At 43.2% G+C, this 17854-nt stretch overlaps 1 protein-coding gene across 1 annotated transcript in view; it reads left to right on the top strand.

Annotated features, from left to right (window-relative positions):
* Positions 1-367: 367 nt before the first annotated feature.
* Positions 368-17854, top strand: part of TMEM178B (transmembrane protein 178B) — a 341304-nt gene continuing 323817 nt past the window's right edge. Inside the window, exon 1 of the mRNA XM_084896790.1 lies at positions 368-762. Within this exon, the coding sequence (XP_084752916.1) occupies positions 381-762 (382 nt within the window). The 5' untranslated portion in view covers positions 368-380. The remainder of the gene's footprint in view (positions 763-17854) is intronic.

Here is a 17854-nt window from a genome sequence, read left to right as displayed (position 1 = left end):
GCGGCGCCCGGAGCTGGGTGCGGATTCGGCCGGGTCCGAGCCATCGCCGCCTGCGGGGCGGAGAGGAGCGGAGGAGGCGGCCTTGCCTTGCTCACTGCCGCCCGAGGCTGCACCTGTGCCCCGGAGGATGCCCAGGGACCCGCCGGAGCCCCTCCGGATCAGAACTTTGTAGGCTGCGCGCCCCCACCCCAGGGCTCCCGGAGCCGCGCGCAGGCAGGCAGGCAGGCGGGGGGCGACGGGGAGCCGCCGCGAGTCCCCTCCCGTCCCTCCTTCCCCCCTTTGGCTCGGCCGCCCGCCCGCCGCTTTGTTCGGGGCGCGCGGAGGGAAGGCGAAGCTGCGGCGGGTCATGCCCACGGTGTAGCGGCGAAGGAAGCGGAGGCATGGCTGCCGGAAGGTTACTGCTCTACACGGGCCTCTCGCTGGCGCTCTGCGCCCTCGGCATGCTGGCCGTGGCCATCTGCTCGGACCACTGGTACGAGACGGACGCCAGGAAGCACCGGGAGCGGTGCAAGGCCTTCAACACCCGCCGGATCGACCCGGGCTTCATCTACAACAACAACAACAACTTGCCGCTGCGGGCGAGCCGCTCGCGCCTGGACCGCTGGGAGGGCAAGCTCCTCCGGGCTCGGAACCGCAGGCAGCTCTTCGCCATGAGCCCCATGGACGAATGCAGCCGGCAGTACAACTCCACCAACATGGGCCTCTGGAGGAAGTGCCACCGGCTGGGCTTCGACCCGGAGATCGAAGCTCTCATTCGTAAAGGTAAGCACCAGCCGCGAGGCGTGGCGCTGCGGACAGCCTGGCCCCAGCTAGGCCCGGCAGCCCTCTCCCTCCTAAGCCTGGCGGAGGTCTAAGCACGCCTCCTGGGGCACGGACGTCAGGTTGTCAGGCTCTCCCAAACCTCCGAGTGGCCACAGCTCGCCTCCCCATAGCTGGTGATAGAGGCTTACCTCTCCCCTTCCCTACTCGCCTCTTGTCTTGCATTTTTCTGGTGAGATTCCCATGGTCCAGGGTAGGATATAATGCTGAATCAGTCTCTTAAAAGGGAGGGAATCTGTAATGTGCTGTTAACAGAGGAAGCCCTTTAAGAGTGCTATGTTGGGGTAGTCAGGCTCCTGGTTTTAATCTTTTTTAGATTTTGAACTGATTCATCAAGGGAAAGTGGGGGAAACATCTCAAGCAGAAGGCCTTACGGATGCCAGGAACGTTTGCTGAGTGTTGTACTCTATCAGGCATGTTGCAGGCATTGGTCATATAAATATCAACAAATTCCAGCTCCTGCCCTATGGCAGCTCAAGGCCTGTTGACCAGTGGCATCACACCACCGTTCTTGATTTCTCCTTTTGAGAAAGTGGTTGACAAATGACTTGTGTGCATGCAATATTTAGCAGGGTCTGACAAGCACAAAAAAGTAGTTTTTCAGATAACAGCAAAGTGGGTACTGCAGAGAAACAAAGAATACCATACCAAAGTGTACCAAAAAAGGACCCCCCTCCCCGTATTTACAAACCATAAAAATTTGATTCTTTAGTATGATCACATACATTTTAAAATCTGCTTTAAAATGAAATTTATAAATTTTGCATGACATATGTTTTGGGGGCCATCCTGTTCCATTAATCCACTAAAATAGACTTTAAATATATTTTTATTGACTTCAGAGAGGATTCGAGAGGGAGAGAGAGAGAGATAGAAACATCAATGATCAGAGAGAATCATTGATCGGCTGCCTCGGGCCTGTCCCCCACTGGAGATTGAGCCTGCTCAAACCTGGGACCCTTCCGTCTGCAGGCTGACGCTATATCCACTGAGCCAAACTGGCTAGGGCTGGATATATATTATATTGATCTTCTATGGTAGCTATGTCTTGGAAGATGTGGTGTGATCTCAAGAGTCTTCTTTTTTACTCCCTGCTATGTTTCATTTTTTTCAACTATTAAATGGTGGTGGTAAGCTGAAAACAATGTTATTCATCAGCAGCCTTTGAGGCCAAGATATAAAACAATTCTTAATGACTCTTAATATTATAATGGAGGTTTGATCTGTTTTTAAATACAATTGGTGAGAACAGATGTTCTTTAATTTATTAAAATGTTGAAATGGATAAAAACTGTTAATGAAAATGTCAGTTGTTTAAGTCTGGTCTTGGTGGCCCTTCAGATTTAGGTGAGGTAAGTCCAGACAGAACTCATCTTAATGCTTATGTTGTAGATTCTGTAGAATGACTAGGGGTTTTAGCTAATTTGGCTTCGAGTGTGTTAATATGATAAACATCACATCTGTTTCATGTTAGGCCCTTTTTAGTGCAGGGTGACCCATCTGGAGCTCCACAACTTTGTAAAGACATATGGACATTAGAGAATTCCAGAAGAGAGCAACTCGGGTTTGGATTTTGGGAAAAGAAGAGCAGGCAGAGTAGTTTTTGACCATGGGCAACTTTATAGTAGTTTTCAGATCCTCAGATTCATAAAATGTTGTTTTATCCCTCATTTTCTGCTTTCATTAAAATCGGAATAGTAGAAAGTTAGCTGAAATGTGAGGAAGAATTCATGTTAATAATGACTGATAAACACTCGTAGGATTTACTGAAGGACATTCTTGAATTTCCTACCTCAAACGTCTCCTGAAACAAGACAGGTGTCCTTCCATCTGGTAATGGTTAACCCCACTTAAAAAAAGGAGGGTGGCATTCATGGCTTCTGATGGTTGCATGAGGGCTCTGATTCCCTGTTGCTCTGCTTAGCAATCCAGCTAGAAAGGTTGACTTGGTCTGTGCACCAGAGGGATTGGTTACCATAGTGACATGTTCTTCCGGTGAGCTGGAAACACAGTGACAGGGGAAGGGATAGGGAAGGAATGCACAACATTTTGACTGTGTATTGACCAATTTTTAATTGCAGCAACAGAAAACGGACATGGCACAGCAGGGGGATTGAATGCACTGATACCTAGAGTCGGCAGGGCGTTGTATTTCATTCCAACTAATGGACATCCTATTCCCCATCACCCAAAATATAGCAATCACTGTCAGCTGCAAGCACCCGCTCACCATGGCCGTTCTGTCCATTTGACATTCTTGTTAGGTATTATTGAGATAGATGGCATGCCAGCATTACAAATCTTCAGAGGCTTAAGGTCACTAATCTTAATTTTTAACCTCAAAACAGTACCTTTGAAAGCAGATCTTCTATAAGCAGCAATAGAAACATTTTGGCAATAAGTACATCTTTTATTAGTAGAATTCATAAGCCATTCCAATAATATACTGAATATAATTCCTAGATTTAATCAGTATTCTTCCCAAATGGGCAGATTGTAGAAGGAATTTTAAAAAAAGAAATGAATATCCCTATAGTTAGATCTAGGGCATCTTAGGGAAATATTTTTATCTCACAATGTTCATTGTCAGCCTCAAAAGATATCTTATGCCTTTGTCTTTCTTTGAAAAATCATGGGAAAATTAGAGCTTTATCTATTCTAAATGGTCATACAGCTCCTGAGAACTGAACCATTTGTTAAATTAATATTCATTACATTAGAAAGTGCTGTTTGTGCATTTAAAAACGAAACAAAATCACATAATAAGAAATCAAAAGTTGCCCTAGCCAGTTTTACTCAGTGGATAGAGCATTGGCTCCCGGATTGAAAGGTCCCAGGTTCAGTTCTGGTCAAGGGCACATACCTCAGTTGCAGGCTCGATCCCTGGCCCTGGTCAGAGCCTGTGCAGGAGGCAATCAATCTGTTTGTCTCTCTCATATAGATGTTTCCCTCTTTCTGTCTCTCCTCCTCCCTTCTAGTCTCTCTAAAAATCAATGGAAAGATATCCTCAGGTGCGGATCAACAACAACAACAAAAGACAAAAAAGATAACAAAAGTCAGATCAATATTTGATTTGAAGATAAAGTTTTTTGGACTCATGTTCTTTCTGAAATCCATATCTTCAGTGCCCAGCCGCTGTAACTGTACCCACAAACACACATTTCTGGTCACTGTGTGTGTGTTTGTGTCATTGAACTGTACGTTCCTGGAGGGCAGGAAAGATAATCATTTGTAAAATACAGCCACCTGATGGGTGCTACGTGGGAAATATCTCATACAAATTAGGTTCACAGAAATGTATCTATCAAGTGCTTTTTCTAATTGTAGGAACACTGGAAGAAACAAAGAACCAGCGTGGCTCTCAGGGCAGGTTAATATTGTAACATGCCACAGGATTTAACAAGAAAGATTTTTTATTTATTTATTTATTTTTTTTGAGCAAAAGCTCTGTTAAGGAATAAAGGAAACACAATACCTTTTTTTTTGGGGGGGGGTAACATATATCATCAAACAGATACAAAATCACTCACAATCATTATTTTTCACATTAGATTATATTTTAACCATTTCCTTCTTGGAGGTATGTGCCGTGTCAGCACAGCCAAGCATTCATTCAGCGAGCCTGAGCGGAGGCAAGGAAGGATGGAGAAATGATAGACAATGAGAAAAAGCTGGGTCTAGGTGGACCTTCCTGCCTGGCTGAGGCCACAGAGCAGATCCAGACTGCAAAGTTGATGCTTACTTATAGTCAGGGGTAAATAAGGTAATTTATAATGTTCTTATAAGTTTCACTTGTTTTGGCAGCACTTGCTGCCCCTCCCACAGCTCACTAGCTACCCAGGAAAGATCTAGGGAGCAGTCACAGATCAAGCTTAGCAGTGTTTCCCAACCTTCTCTCATGATGAGAATCACCTGGTGGAGTTGTTAAAACACAGATTCCTGAATCCCAACTAAGAAGTGCTAAACTAGAATTTTTGGGAACATATAGGTAAAATTGTATACTTAACTAGTGCTCTAAGACAGATGTTATATACAGAGCACTAAGTTAGGTATGCAATTTTACCTATATGTTCTCAGAAATTCTAGTTTAGCACTTCTTAGTTGGGATTCAGGAATCTGTGTTTTAACAACTCCACCAGGTGATTCTCATCATGAGAGAAGGTTGGGAAACACTGGCTTAGAGGACTGTGCCCTCCAAGCTGGGACTTGTTTGTGACTTTGCCAGCAGGTCAGTCGGAGGCTTAACCCTATAACCGCTTCCTACAGAGGTAGGATTGGGTAGAGGGTGTAGCAAGGGTAGAGTACCCTTGAATTCCCATATGACGGTGACCATAATAAGGTCTCTGTCTTCTTGCTGTTCAACCTTGTCCATGTCTCTCTAGTAAGTCACTGCAAGCACAGGGGGCAGATCAATGACAGGATCAGTTTCTGAAAACCAAGAGGCTTCCAGATCTTTAGGAGGAGCAGCTACAGGTAGGTTTTTGTTCCCGGGAACATTTAAATTCTTTGATTTGTACTGAAACGCTACACTTGAAATAAGTAGACCTGCAGTTGAGATTCTAAGAACTTTTAAAAATCATTTGATAACAGGCCTTATAATAGAATTTGACCTACATAGTTAAATTCCATTTACTTTACTTTAATATAATATTATACATAGCCACAAATTAATAATGTATTCAGGAAATATTTGCTGTGCACATATTATGTGATGGGCACACATCACCAGGATGTTTTGAGTGCTATGTGGGCCTAATGCCTCTAAAAAGACCAAGCACATACTTTGTTTCAGGTGAAGATAAGTAAACCTGTTAACTTGGGCTTAAATTTAAGTATATCATTCTACACTTGTGAAGAAAAATTACTACTTGAATATTTTGGGAAAGAAGTTTTTAATTTTATGCTACGTCTATATTTTATTAATTATCCCACCTTAGACTCACAGGATTCTTTTTCTCTGTCCCCTCTCTGTCCCAACTTCATTATAAGTTTCTGGCAAAGTTGACTTGGTGGGAAAGATGATTAATAGTAATAATTGCCAATGTCAATACCAGGTACTCTTCTAAGAGTTTACATATATTAGCTAATTTATTCTTCATAATAATACTCTATTACTATTATTTTACCCCTACTTTATAATTGAGGAAACAGAGGCACAGAAATGCCAATGAACTTGCCAAGTCCCGTGAAGGTGCTGGATTCGAACTCTGGCTCCAGGTTTGGGAACTCACCCACTGTACTCTACTGTCACCACAGTCTGTTGGGGCAGGGGCAGGGTGGAAAAGAAGCTGGTATATTGATTCCCTGAGTTGAAAAAGAAACAGGAAGTCATTTAGGAATCTCCCTGAGGTGAGACCCGAGAAGGAAGGTATTTCACGTGGCTCGATCTTGCTTTGAGACCTGCTAACCAAGGTCTCAAAACACATTATTTTCATGTGTTTTTGAGTATTTACTTTGTCCATTGTGGTAGATACTGAGGACATCCTCATTCATTCTACAAATATTTATTGAAGGCTTTGGGGCTGGGTGTTATGGAGAAACTAACCTTCCAGGGGGTAAAGCCTGACAATAAATAAATATGTATGGAATAAAAAATAATGTCTAATGAACTAATGTATTATATAAGATAAGGTGGTGAGGGCCATGAAGTGTCTTTGCCCTTAGGAAGCCCAAAGTGCATGTAAGCCAAGAATTAAATAGTTCATCAGTTTTGGTTTTACAACATAGGGAGGCATGACTGGTTCACAGGCAAACATATACAGACACCCATGGTCTTTGTATATAGCATGATCCCTGTGCATACCCTTATATGTATTCCCAGATGTACACATCAGTGCACTCTTAGTCACATTGCTCCTCCCCTGTCATATTGAAAATATAACTCACCAGTGAGATTTGACAGGGAAGGAGCCCTGTGATCCTATGGGCAAATGTATCGGTGAGGAGAGAGAGAAGGTGGGGTAGAGAGATGTGTTTTGAACATCTGCTGTGTGTTGAGCAGAGGCTAGGTGTTGAGGGAGAAGAAAGAGGCAAAATATGGTTCCTGTCCTGAGGGAGCTTACACTCTAGCTCATGGTTCCCAAGTTCATTGTCATGAGTGGTTGGAACAGGTTCTTCCTCAGGAAGTCATGTCAGTATCAACTGGATGAGGGATCAGCTAGTTAGGGAACTCAGGGGTGAGCTGTTCTCATTGAGTCAATAAAGTCAAGAGCCTTATTTCTGTTCAAGAAGGTTGGCTTATTTTTTTTTACTAGGATAAAAATCAATTTAGAGGATTGATTCGTATATCCCATTTTGGATTGTCAGTTAAAGATATTTTCTCCTTCTCTGATATTAGTAGGTGATTCTAAGCCTTCAAATAGAATCCTAAACAAACTTTGGGGTAGTTTGACCCTTCACACACACACACACACACTCACACTCACATGCCCTTTCACACTCTAACATTTGATGAGAAAGTTAAATTTAAGTGATAGAAAGTAAAAGGTAAATGGTTGAAAGAAGGTGAAAACACAGACACACACAGACATACCCATATACATCTAGACATTAGACAGTAGTCACAAATGTTCATTCAGATGCAGATACTTTTATAATTACTTACCCCAAGCAATACACATGGAAGAGGGACTGCACACTTGGTGGATGAATGGATAGAAAATTTGTTCTAACATCTTGATTGGGCATCTGCTGTCATTGAGACAATGCATGCATCTTTTTAAAAGACTTCCTTACTTCCCATCCTATATAATAAAAGGCTAATATGTAAATAGATTGAATGGCAGCATAATTGAACAACCGGTCTCTATGATGTACACTGACCACCAAGAGTGTGTGTGCAGAACATGGCGAGTGTTGGCTGCTGCGGTATGGTGGAGCTGGTGAGCAGGGGCACCAGACCAAGGCAGGGGTGCCGATCACTGTCATTGGGGCGAGCCTCTGGTGGTTACTGAAAATTTTTTGCTCCTGCACGCCATGACCCCACCCAGTGCTTGCACCCACTGCTGGAGCCACCACTCACATCCACTTCCAGTGCCAGTCCTGATTGCTTGTGGCGCCGTCACCGGGTGTGAGCGGTGGCTGCCGGCCTGTTTGTACTGAGGGCTTCTCCCACCTCCCCCTGCTCCTGGGGCGATTGGGGCAGCAGTCACCATCTGACAGTTTGCACCTGCTGACAGCGCTGGCCCCCTCCCACCTGCTGCTGGCACTGGCCCCAATCGCTCTGCATCATCAGCAGGTGTGAGTGGGGCTGGTGGTGTCAGTGCATGGGAGTGGCAGCAGCGGGAGTGGGGTTGCCAGCAAACAGGGGACTGGAAAATAGTAGGTAAATGGTTGAGAGAAGGTGAAAAGAGAGGGAAAGGAAAAGTGGGGGAAGGAAGAGAGAGACAGAGGAAGGGAGACATCCCTAAAGGGAGCATCCCAGGTGCTAGTTTATCATCGGAGGAGGTGGAAAACAGTGCAGCTAATTCCATACCCATATAGAATCATGTAATTAAAAACTCACCTTTTCTCTTTCTAATGATCTGCAATGCCATGTTGCAGATTGGGGTTGAAAATTTAAAAACGGAATGGAGAAAGGTGGTGACGTCTGCACACCAGTGTGAATGTATTTGATGACACTGAACTATACATTTCAAAATAGTTAAAAATTCATGTTATGTATATTTTACCACAATTAATTAAATTCAGAAAGAAATTTAAAAACTCAGTAGAGAAAGAAACTAGATGACTGGTCATTGTGTAGACTACTTTATAGCCAAGGATCTTCATTCATTCAACACATTTATTGAGCACTTATTGTGTGCTAACCACTTGGGACAGCAGTTAGTAAAACAGGTAAAATTCTTCTCAGAGGGCTTACACTTAAATAGATTTGAGCATTATATCCTTTTTTTGTTTGTTTTTCTAAATAAAACTTTTAAAGAACACCCGTATATAAAAAAGTTATGAATACATTCCTTGGGTCATTTAAAAATTATTGTATGATGAAGAACACTTCACTCTATTTATTCTAAAAATGACTTTTCAGTTCCAACTAAAGACAAGTACATTTCTCAGGGTGGAGGACCCTGAATGAAATCCAGAGTTCCTGTCCCCAAAGAGCAAAAAAAAAAAAAAAGGAGGATGTGTTAAAGGAGAGACACAAACGCCACGCTGAGGTTGGCATGCGGAGATTTAGGTGCTGGGCCCGAGAGTTCCTGAGCTTTGGAGCACGTAGGGGAGGCTTTGCAGAGCCAGGGAGACTCTCCGGGAGGTTATCTGTGGATTGATAGGGTGAAGCCTCGGCCTCGTTTTAAATTTATTAATTTCTTTTGATGAGGTAATTATTGTCCACCCACCCTCGTCCCCTAGACTCTTAGAGTCTCTCCCAAGAAGCAGCCTTCACTACCAGAATTTTAGAAATCATTTCAGAGAGATTCTGTTCAGCAATCTTTAAAAATAACACCAAGTTGCCGAAACCGATTTGGCTCAGTGGATAGAGCAGTGTTTCCCAAACTTCTCTCATGATGAGAATCACCTGGTGGAGTTGTTAAAACACAGATTCCTGAATCCCAACTAAGAAGTGCTAAACTAGAATTTTTGGGAACATATAGGTAAAATTGTATACTTAACTAGTGCTCTAAGACAGATTTTATATACAGAGCACTAAGTTAGGTATGCAATTTTACCTATATGTTCTCAAAAATTCTAGTTTAGCACTTCTTAGTTGGGATTCAGGAATCTGTGTTTTAACAACTCCACCAGGTGATTCTCATCATGAGAGAAGTTTGGGAAACACTGGGTTAGAGCATCAGCTTGCGGACTGAAAGGTCCCAGGTTCGATTCCGTTTAAGGGCATGTACCTTGGTTGCAGGCACATCCCCAGTGGGAAGGGTGTGCAGGAGGCAACTGGGCGATGTCTCTCTCTCATCGATGTTTCTAACTCTCTATCCCTCTCTCTTCCTCTCTGTGAAAAATCAATAAAATATATTAAAAGAATAAAAATAAAAATAACACCTAGTATAAATATGTCAGGTAATGAACAGGTGATTCAAGGATGAAAGCTTATTTCTTTGTAAATTTGTCCACACGGCAATGGCCTGTCCGAAAGCCACTGGGAATCTCTTACAGGTGATGTTTATTCTGAGGGGAAGCTGCTGTTGGCTTTCAAGGAAGTCTCACAGATTTGCTGCTTTTATGGGCGACTGCAGTGTCTGAATTATTTCAATTAATTTTTTTTTTTTGGCGTCAAAGTATTTTGCCAAGAAAAGGCAATTTGCTTGATATTAGGTCATCTTCATAAAGTTATATCATTTCCTGTGTTTTAAAATGCCCTGCTGTTCTGTATGCCGAACCTCACCCCGTTGGACACTTTATCTGCTCCAGAGCCTCTCTCATTCAGCTTTGCCCTGAATTTCTCTTCATCTTTCTAATAGCAGTTCTGTTCAGACAAACACGACTCCTATTCCCCGAAGGCCCTGGAGTATTTCGCAGACCTGGACGTACTAGGGTTGTTTTTACCTTAAAGAAACTCTGGGCTCATATGCTGCTGTATGTCTGCTAACACAGCACGGGGGTGTAGCTGTCTCCTGTCTCCTGGGGCTGAGGACATGTGTACCTTGCATCCTGGAACTTCTCTTCCTGGCTACGTGCACACAAGTGCATGCAACGCATCCGAGCATGTCCACGGCACCACTGTGCATAATGCATAATTGGTACATAAACAAAGATGATAAATATAGGTGTCCATTAATACAAAAATCGATATTGCAGTATGGCATAATCATACAGTGGAAGGTATACATACATTAAGTATGATGGCCAAAACTGGTTTGGCTCAGAGCATCGGCCTGCGGACTGAAAGGTCCCAGGTTCAATTCCGGTCAAGGGCATGTACCTTGGTTATGGGCACATCCCCAGTGGAGGAGGAGTGTGTGTGTGTGTGTGTGTGTGTGTGTGTGTGTGCAAGAGGCAGCTGATTGATGATTCTCTCTCATCTATGTTTCTAACTCTCTATCTCTCTTCCTCTCTGTAAAAAATCAATAAAACATATGAAAAAATAAGTATGAGGACTCTACATGTTTTCAAGTGGATAAACATAAAACTTGAGCGAAAAAAGCCGGGTGCAGAATGAAATGCAGACTGTGATGCCATTTATACAAAGCTTAAAAACATCGAATAACATCAGATATTGTTTATGGAAACATATTTGCATTGTATTTATGGAAAATATGCCTGGGACCGATAAACATAACATGAAGAATGATGCTTACATTTCTCAAGACAGGAAAAGAGATGGGATTGGGAAGGTGCTTTAAAGTCATCTGTGATATTTTATTTCCTAGAAAAACGAACAGAAAGATCTGAAGCAAGTGGGGCATCCACATGCTCGCACACTCCAGCTGTGTGGAAGGTTTCTACAATTCGGAGAAGAGTTAACATTTTCTTCAGACTGTACCGCTCGGTGTACAGGAGACAGGTTCTTTAAGGAACATCCTTGGAAAACTTTGTCTTTGTGGCTATCTGAGACTGACTTTTAAGTAGTAGCAAGAGGCATTTAGGGAAGAGGAAGATCAGGTAACCCCTAACCAACAGTTTGTACTAACAGTAGCTCATGGGAAGGGTTTAGAAAGAATAAAATTAAGTTTTATTACTTTCTGATGTGGTATTAAATAGAAGAAATTAGGGCTTTAAACTGACTTATTTATTTCTGAGATAGAGACCAATGTACAAATCATTTCCTCTCCACTCCCCTTTTGTAAATGTCCCGCAGCTCATGGCAAAACCAAGAGTTCCAGCCCTAGCCAGTTTGGCTTAGTGGACAGAGTGTTGGCCTGCAGACTGAAGGGTCCCGGTTTTGATGCTGGTCAAGGGCACATCCCTGGGTTGCAGGCTCAATCTCCGGTCCTGGTCGGAGCATTTTCCGGAGGCAACCAATTAATATGTCTCTCTCACACCAATGTTTCTCTCTTTCTGTCTCGACCCCTCCCTTCCACTCTCTCTAAAAATCAATGAAAAAATTACCTCGGGTAAGGATTAACAAAAAAGAAAAAAGAAGCTACTAATGAATGAATAAATAAAAGGGATATCAAGTCAATCTCTCTCTTCCTCCCTCTGTCTCTCTATAAATAAATAAATAAATAAATAAATAAATAAATAAATATTCCATATCAGATTAAGAACAAAACAAAATAAAAACAAACAAACAAACAAACAAACCTCCAAGAGTTGCAAGGGTTAGAAAGTTAAACTATAGCTATCCTTCTGATGAACTTGATCAGGGCTTGAGCTTTAACTAGATAAGGGACAGGGACAGGGAGAGTGTGGGACAAGCCAGAGACGATCACCAACATCAGGGAAGGCCTTTGACCCACAGGGAAACATGTGAACTAAGAAAGAAAAAGCACTAAGAATTAAGAAAAAGAGTTACTAAGAAGTCAGAATTGTACTTTACTTTTTCAGCGGTTTTCATATCACTTTTGAAACGGAGGGTGTCCGTTGGTGGAACTTGAAGTCGTTTTATGATTGATGAATATGGTACAAAGTCTTCATCCTTAGAATTGTGAGGGTGGCTTCAGCCAAGAGCCCCACTCCTAGGATAGGGATATGCTCTCACTCTATACCAGCGAGAGCTGGAACAGGAAAGTCCCACCAGAATGTCGGCATGGGCTCCGTTTATACCTGATAGTGCTTTAAAACACCAGGCTGGGCCTACAGTTACTAGGGATCATGGAAGTCCCCAGGTTCCATTTCAGCGGTGATCAGGCAAAAGAACCTCCATGTTCGTGCTTCCGTAACTACGGGGCTGACAAGCTGCCCAGATGCAGCTCCAGGCAGCCCTGCATCCAAAGGTCCCAGGTGGGTGCGCGGCTCTATTCATCATGCTCTGTGGGGAGGTGGACCCAGGAGGCACGTCTGCAAGTCTTTCAATGAATTTGGGAAAGGCTGGACTCTGTGTCTCCAGCCTCTCCCTCCCGCTCCCTCCTCCCTGACTATGTCAACACACAGGAAGCAGAAGGCAGTCCTGCTTAGCCCACATCCTTTCCAAGGGTGGCCTTCCTCCTGGCCTGGCTTTCTCTCTTCCTCGCCTGCATCTTCAGGACACCCAGTGTCCTCCCCTGTCCCCAGGCTGGGACTGCTCCTTCTCCTTGAAAACTCTGCCTTTTTGCCCTGGCTGGTTTGGCTCAGTGGTTAGAGTGTCAGCCTGTGGACTGAAAGGTTGTGGATTCAATCGTGGGTTCAATTCTCTGTCAAGGGCATGTCCCTCGGTTGGGGGTTTGATTCCCAGGCCTGGTAGGGTCGGGGTCTGTGCAGGAGGCAACCAGTCGATGTGTCTCTTTTACATTGATGTCTCTCTCTCTCTCTCTCTCCTTCCCTTCTCCCTCACTCTCCCCTCCCTTCCACTCTGACAATGAAAATAATATCCTCCAATGAGGATTAAAAAAAAAGAAAAAGAAAAGAAAACTTTGCCTTTCTTAGCTTTGGAGACACCATTCTCTCCTAGGTATGCTTCTGTTTCTGTCCTTATTCTTTTCCTTTGCTGGCTCTTCTTTCTCAACCCGTGGTGTTCTCCAGGAATCCCCCTCTTTTCCTCACCCTTCACACACTCATTGATCAATCTCATTCACATCTCGGACCATTTTCACCCCTTGATGCCCATGACTTGTTGCACTGAAATTCTCTTGCTCAGACTTTCCAAACATCTCTCCTACTGGATATCTTGATTCCATGGGTCCAAAAGAACATATTTTTCTGCCTCTCCTCTTCTCCCCTTTCTCTCTCCCCATCCCCCCAGTCATTTCTCCTTCATGTTCCTCTGTTTAGGGAATTACATCACTGCCTGTCTACTTGCCCAAACCAGACACTTGGGCATCATTCTTAGGGCTCTCTTCCTTCCTGCCTTCCTCACCCAGGCGGGCACAAGTCACCTTTACTCCTCCTACTATGTTCACCTCCCCATCCTACTGGAATGCTGCTGCCAGACCCTCACCATCGTGCTCCTGTGGCTCTCTCCGGTTTCCCCATTCCCTAATCTCACCTCTTGTCAATGCTTTCAGTTCAGAGTGATTATTTCTAAATGTAAGTCTAAGCATATTATCGCTTTACTCAAAGTTTTCCAGTGGCTCCATCAGTCAGGATAAGGTCCATCATCCTCACCTTGGCACGTACGTCCTCACAGCTCCTGCAACGTGCCCTCCCGTTCATCCATCTCATCCTTTTGCGTACTTCTCTTTACCAGCTTATCCTCCTCCAGCCCCAGTGAAGGTCTTCTGGGTCCCCGAACAGGTTAAGCTGTTTTAATGCCTTGAGAGTCTTTATTTATGAAGCTTCTTCCTTTGCCTGAAAATTCCTGTTTTTGCTTGTCTCTCCCCGCACCCCAAGTCTGCTTGGCTAACACCTTTTTATTTTTTAGGAATCACCTTCAGGCCCATCCTTCTTCTCTTGCTTGGTGTTCTCTCACCCCATCTCCCAGGTTGCATTGCCTTTTTCCTCCTTAGCTCCCTGTCACTCACCAAACACACCCCCTTCCTAGCACCAGTGACATTTTGTTTCTCCATAGGTTCCCCCTCTTTTTGAAACTGTTTTTGAATTATTTCTTATTCATCTTTTTATCTGCAGTGTTCTGCATAATGCATGGGCCATAATAGGTATTTAATACTTATTTGTTGGATGAATGAAAGTTTACTTCAGTTAATGCAGTCGATCTGGAAATGTTATTTAACAAAGAGCCATGATTTCATTGGGCTAGGGAGACTCACTATTAACAGGAAACCTGCTGTGAATTGTTCTGTAATGCATGTGATAAACTTCAATTTATTTCCTTTGTTAAAGTTGTATTTTTATAAAGCACCCATATTTCTGATTCACAAGAGGAGAATTTCAAGTGGGGACTATTCCATTTTTCCTGGATTGGGCTTCTTCATTATGATCTTGCCCACTTTTCTCTCCTCTTCATGCCTTTCCTAGGCTGGTCTTCTTCCCTTTCACAGTGCATTGGCTAAAGAGAAGGCTCCCTACATTTCTTGTTTCTATCGTGAATGTAATTTTCCAAATTTACTGTTGGGTCTGGCATATTTGACAGTTTCTTCAGGATTTCTCTGGGAACTTTAAACTTTTATATCATCAGGAATGTCTTGAGGCTACCCCCATTGAGCCTCCCTCCCAACTGTTTATTTAGGGCAGCTTCCTCAAATCTCTTCTGATGGTGATTTTGGTCAGATAATGAATGAGAAACAGAGACTGGGCCTTCTGTGACTGACTCCTCTCTGGTTCATACCTCATTTAATTCTTCATGACTTTCAAGAGGGCTGGGTCATGGAATATCTGGCTCCATTGTGGTTGGTGATCAGCATTGTTCACAAAAATCATTCTGGCCGAGACCGGTTTGGCTCAATGGATAGAGCGTCGGCTTGGGGACTGAAGGGTCCCGGGTTCGATTCCGGTCAAGGGCATGTACCTTGGTTGCGGGCATATCCCCAGTAGGGGGTGTGCAAGAGGCAGCTGATCGATGACTCTCTCTCATCGATGTTTCTAACTCTCTATCTCTCTCCCTTCCTCTCTGTACAAAATCAATAAAATATATTAAAAAAAAAGAAAAGAAAAGAAAAAAAGTCATTCTGTCCACAGAGGGCTTGAGGACAGAAAGGCATTGAGGTCAATCAACACATCTCTGCTTGTGAAGACCACCAAGACCAGTTCAACGATGGGTGAAAGAGATGTCCAGTCTTCAGGGTTTCCCAGAAGACTGGGTCATTTCACAGTGAAGGTTTAAGGAATTTTCCTGTAGCCACAGGATCTGCTAAGGGAGGAGCCCGTGGCCATCTCATTCGATAAGTAGAGTAATTCTTTAGGTTTCAGTAGATAAATATAGATGCAGCTGCATTGCTTGGTTCTCTGAACCAGGTTGAATAAGTGATTCATATCAAGGAAACATTATCTATGACCACCATAACTCCAGGACTCACACTAGTTAAGTCTGTGCTGGGTTTGAGGTAGAATACTGATTTTCATTACTTTATGCTCAAGTTGTATAAAGTGCTACAGATCAAATTCAGAGTATAATTCAGTAGTAACCATTAGGTAGGAATCCCATCTTGTGTTTTATTTTTAAATGTATATTTCTATTTATTTCAAAGAGGAAAGGATAGGGAAAGAGAGATAGAAATATCAACGATGAGAGAGAATCATTGATCAGCTGCCTCCTGCATGGCCCACCTTAGGGATTGAGCACATAACTCAGGCATTTGCCCCAACAGGGAATCGAACCGTGATCTCCTGGTTCATAGGCTGATGCTCAACCACGGTGCCATGCCGGCCAGGCTAAGCTGGTGCTTTAAAGAGCTGGCTTTAGTTGTAAAAGTAATTATGAAAAGTATGATGAGTTATATAGTAATGTGAGTCTCCTAAAATGGTGGGTAACCCTTACCCTAGAAAACCCTTCTAATATATGTTTATTTAAAAATCTATGAGAACCCAGAGGGTTAGTTCAAACTGGAAGGTGGCATTTCATCTCTTTGGTTCAGCAGAGTCACTAACAGTTCTAAGAGGGACTTTTATGCTTCTGTGCCAGCAGCATGCCTGTATCAGCTTTTGTTACACATATCTGTAGAGGTATGGCTGGCTGGGCGCTTGTGGATCAATAAGCTGCTAAAAAGGGAGATGTATCAGAGGCCATAATGGCTTCTCTGCAGAAGATAGATCGTCTTCAGGTAGTGAATGCATTTAGGAGCTACAACACGATGATATCCCTGCATTGGGGTCCTTATTATTTAGAAGAAAGAAATGGACTCTTTCTCTGAAGGTGGTGAGTCCTGCAATAAAGACTTTCACAGGCTAAAGCACATAGTCCAGGGGATTTTGTATCCGCTATTAGAACTGAATTCAAAACAAAATCAGTTTGTTTTAATGGAAGAATCTCAGATGGAGAAATACAAAGTTAATTTATTTTGCCTCAAACACTACTGGATTATAGTTGTTCTTGGTTGTCCTATTAATTAAAAAAAAAAAAATCTTCCTATCATCTGAACACTGATTTTTAAGAGACTGGGGTGGGCTTGGATCCAGCATCAATGAGGAGTTGGGAAAGGCAGAAGCCCTAAACTCAGAGTGATAACGGGTGGGGTTGGAGGGCGGTAGAGGCTTAGAGAAGACTGCACAAAGCTCCTTGGCTAAGGTTCTTGAATTCCAGGCTTTGTGCGCAGTCGAGCTGAGGATGCTTACACATAGGTGAGTTCCTAGGGCTGTGGGGTAACAGTTTCTACTCTGGGATTCTCATTCATGCTGCATAAATAAATTAAACAGATTACACATCCATTTATTCAACAACTATTTGGTGAATATCTCTACTAGGGGCTTAAGGCATAGTAGTGTACCAAATAGGCAAACAACCTTCCCACATGGAATGTGTATTTTATTGAGTTAATACTGTGTTTCCCAAAAAATAAGACTTCCTCCGAAAATAAGACCTAGCGCATGGAAAGATAAGACATCCCCTGAAAATAAGAACTAGCGCAACTTTGGGAGAAAAAATTAATATAAGACACTGTCTTATTTTCGGGGAAACAGGGTAAGAAGGTGAATAAGTAAAATATATGATATCTTAGACAGTGATTAGTACTAAGGATAAAAAAGCATGGAAAGGGATAGGAAATGTGAAGGCAGCATTGAAAACGTAGATGGGGTGACCAGGGAGGACCTCTCTGAGAAGGTGACTTTTAAGTAAAGACCTGGGGACATGAGGACATTAGCTATGGGAACATCTGCGGGAAGAGGATTTCAGATAGGGAGTAGCAAGGGCAGGGCGCTGATGTAGGAGAATGGCTGGCATATTGAAGAAATGATAAGGATGGCAGAATGACAGGGAGAGAATGAGGGAGCCTGTGGTAGAATATGATGTTGGAGAAGTAAAGAGTCACCTCACATAAGCTTTGAAGGCCATAGGAAGGAGTGAGATGGGATGCCATTGGAGGATTCTGAGAAGGGAGAATGACATTATTAGATTTATGGTTTAAAAGCATCACTTGGGTTGCTGAGTTTAATAATAGATTACAGTGGG

Source organism: Pipistrellus hanaki, assembly GCF_964339955.1.
Source record: "Pipistrellus hanaki genome assembly, chromosome: 10".
Lineage (NCBI taxonomy): Eukaryota > Metazoa > Chordata > Mammalia > Chiroptera > Vespertilionidae > Pipistrellus > Pipistrellus hanaki.
Note: the sequence above shows the minus strand (reverse complement) of the source record. Positions and strands in the feature narration are given on the sequence as shown.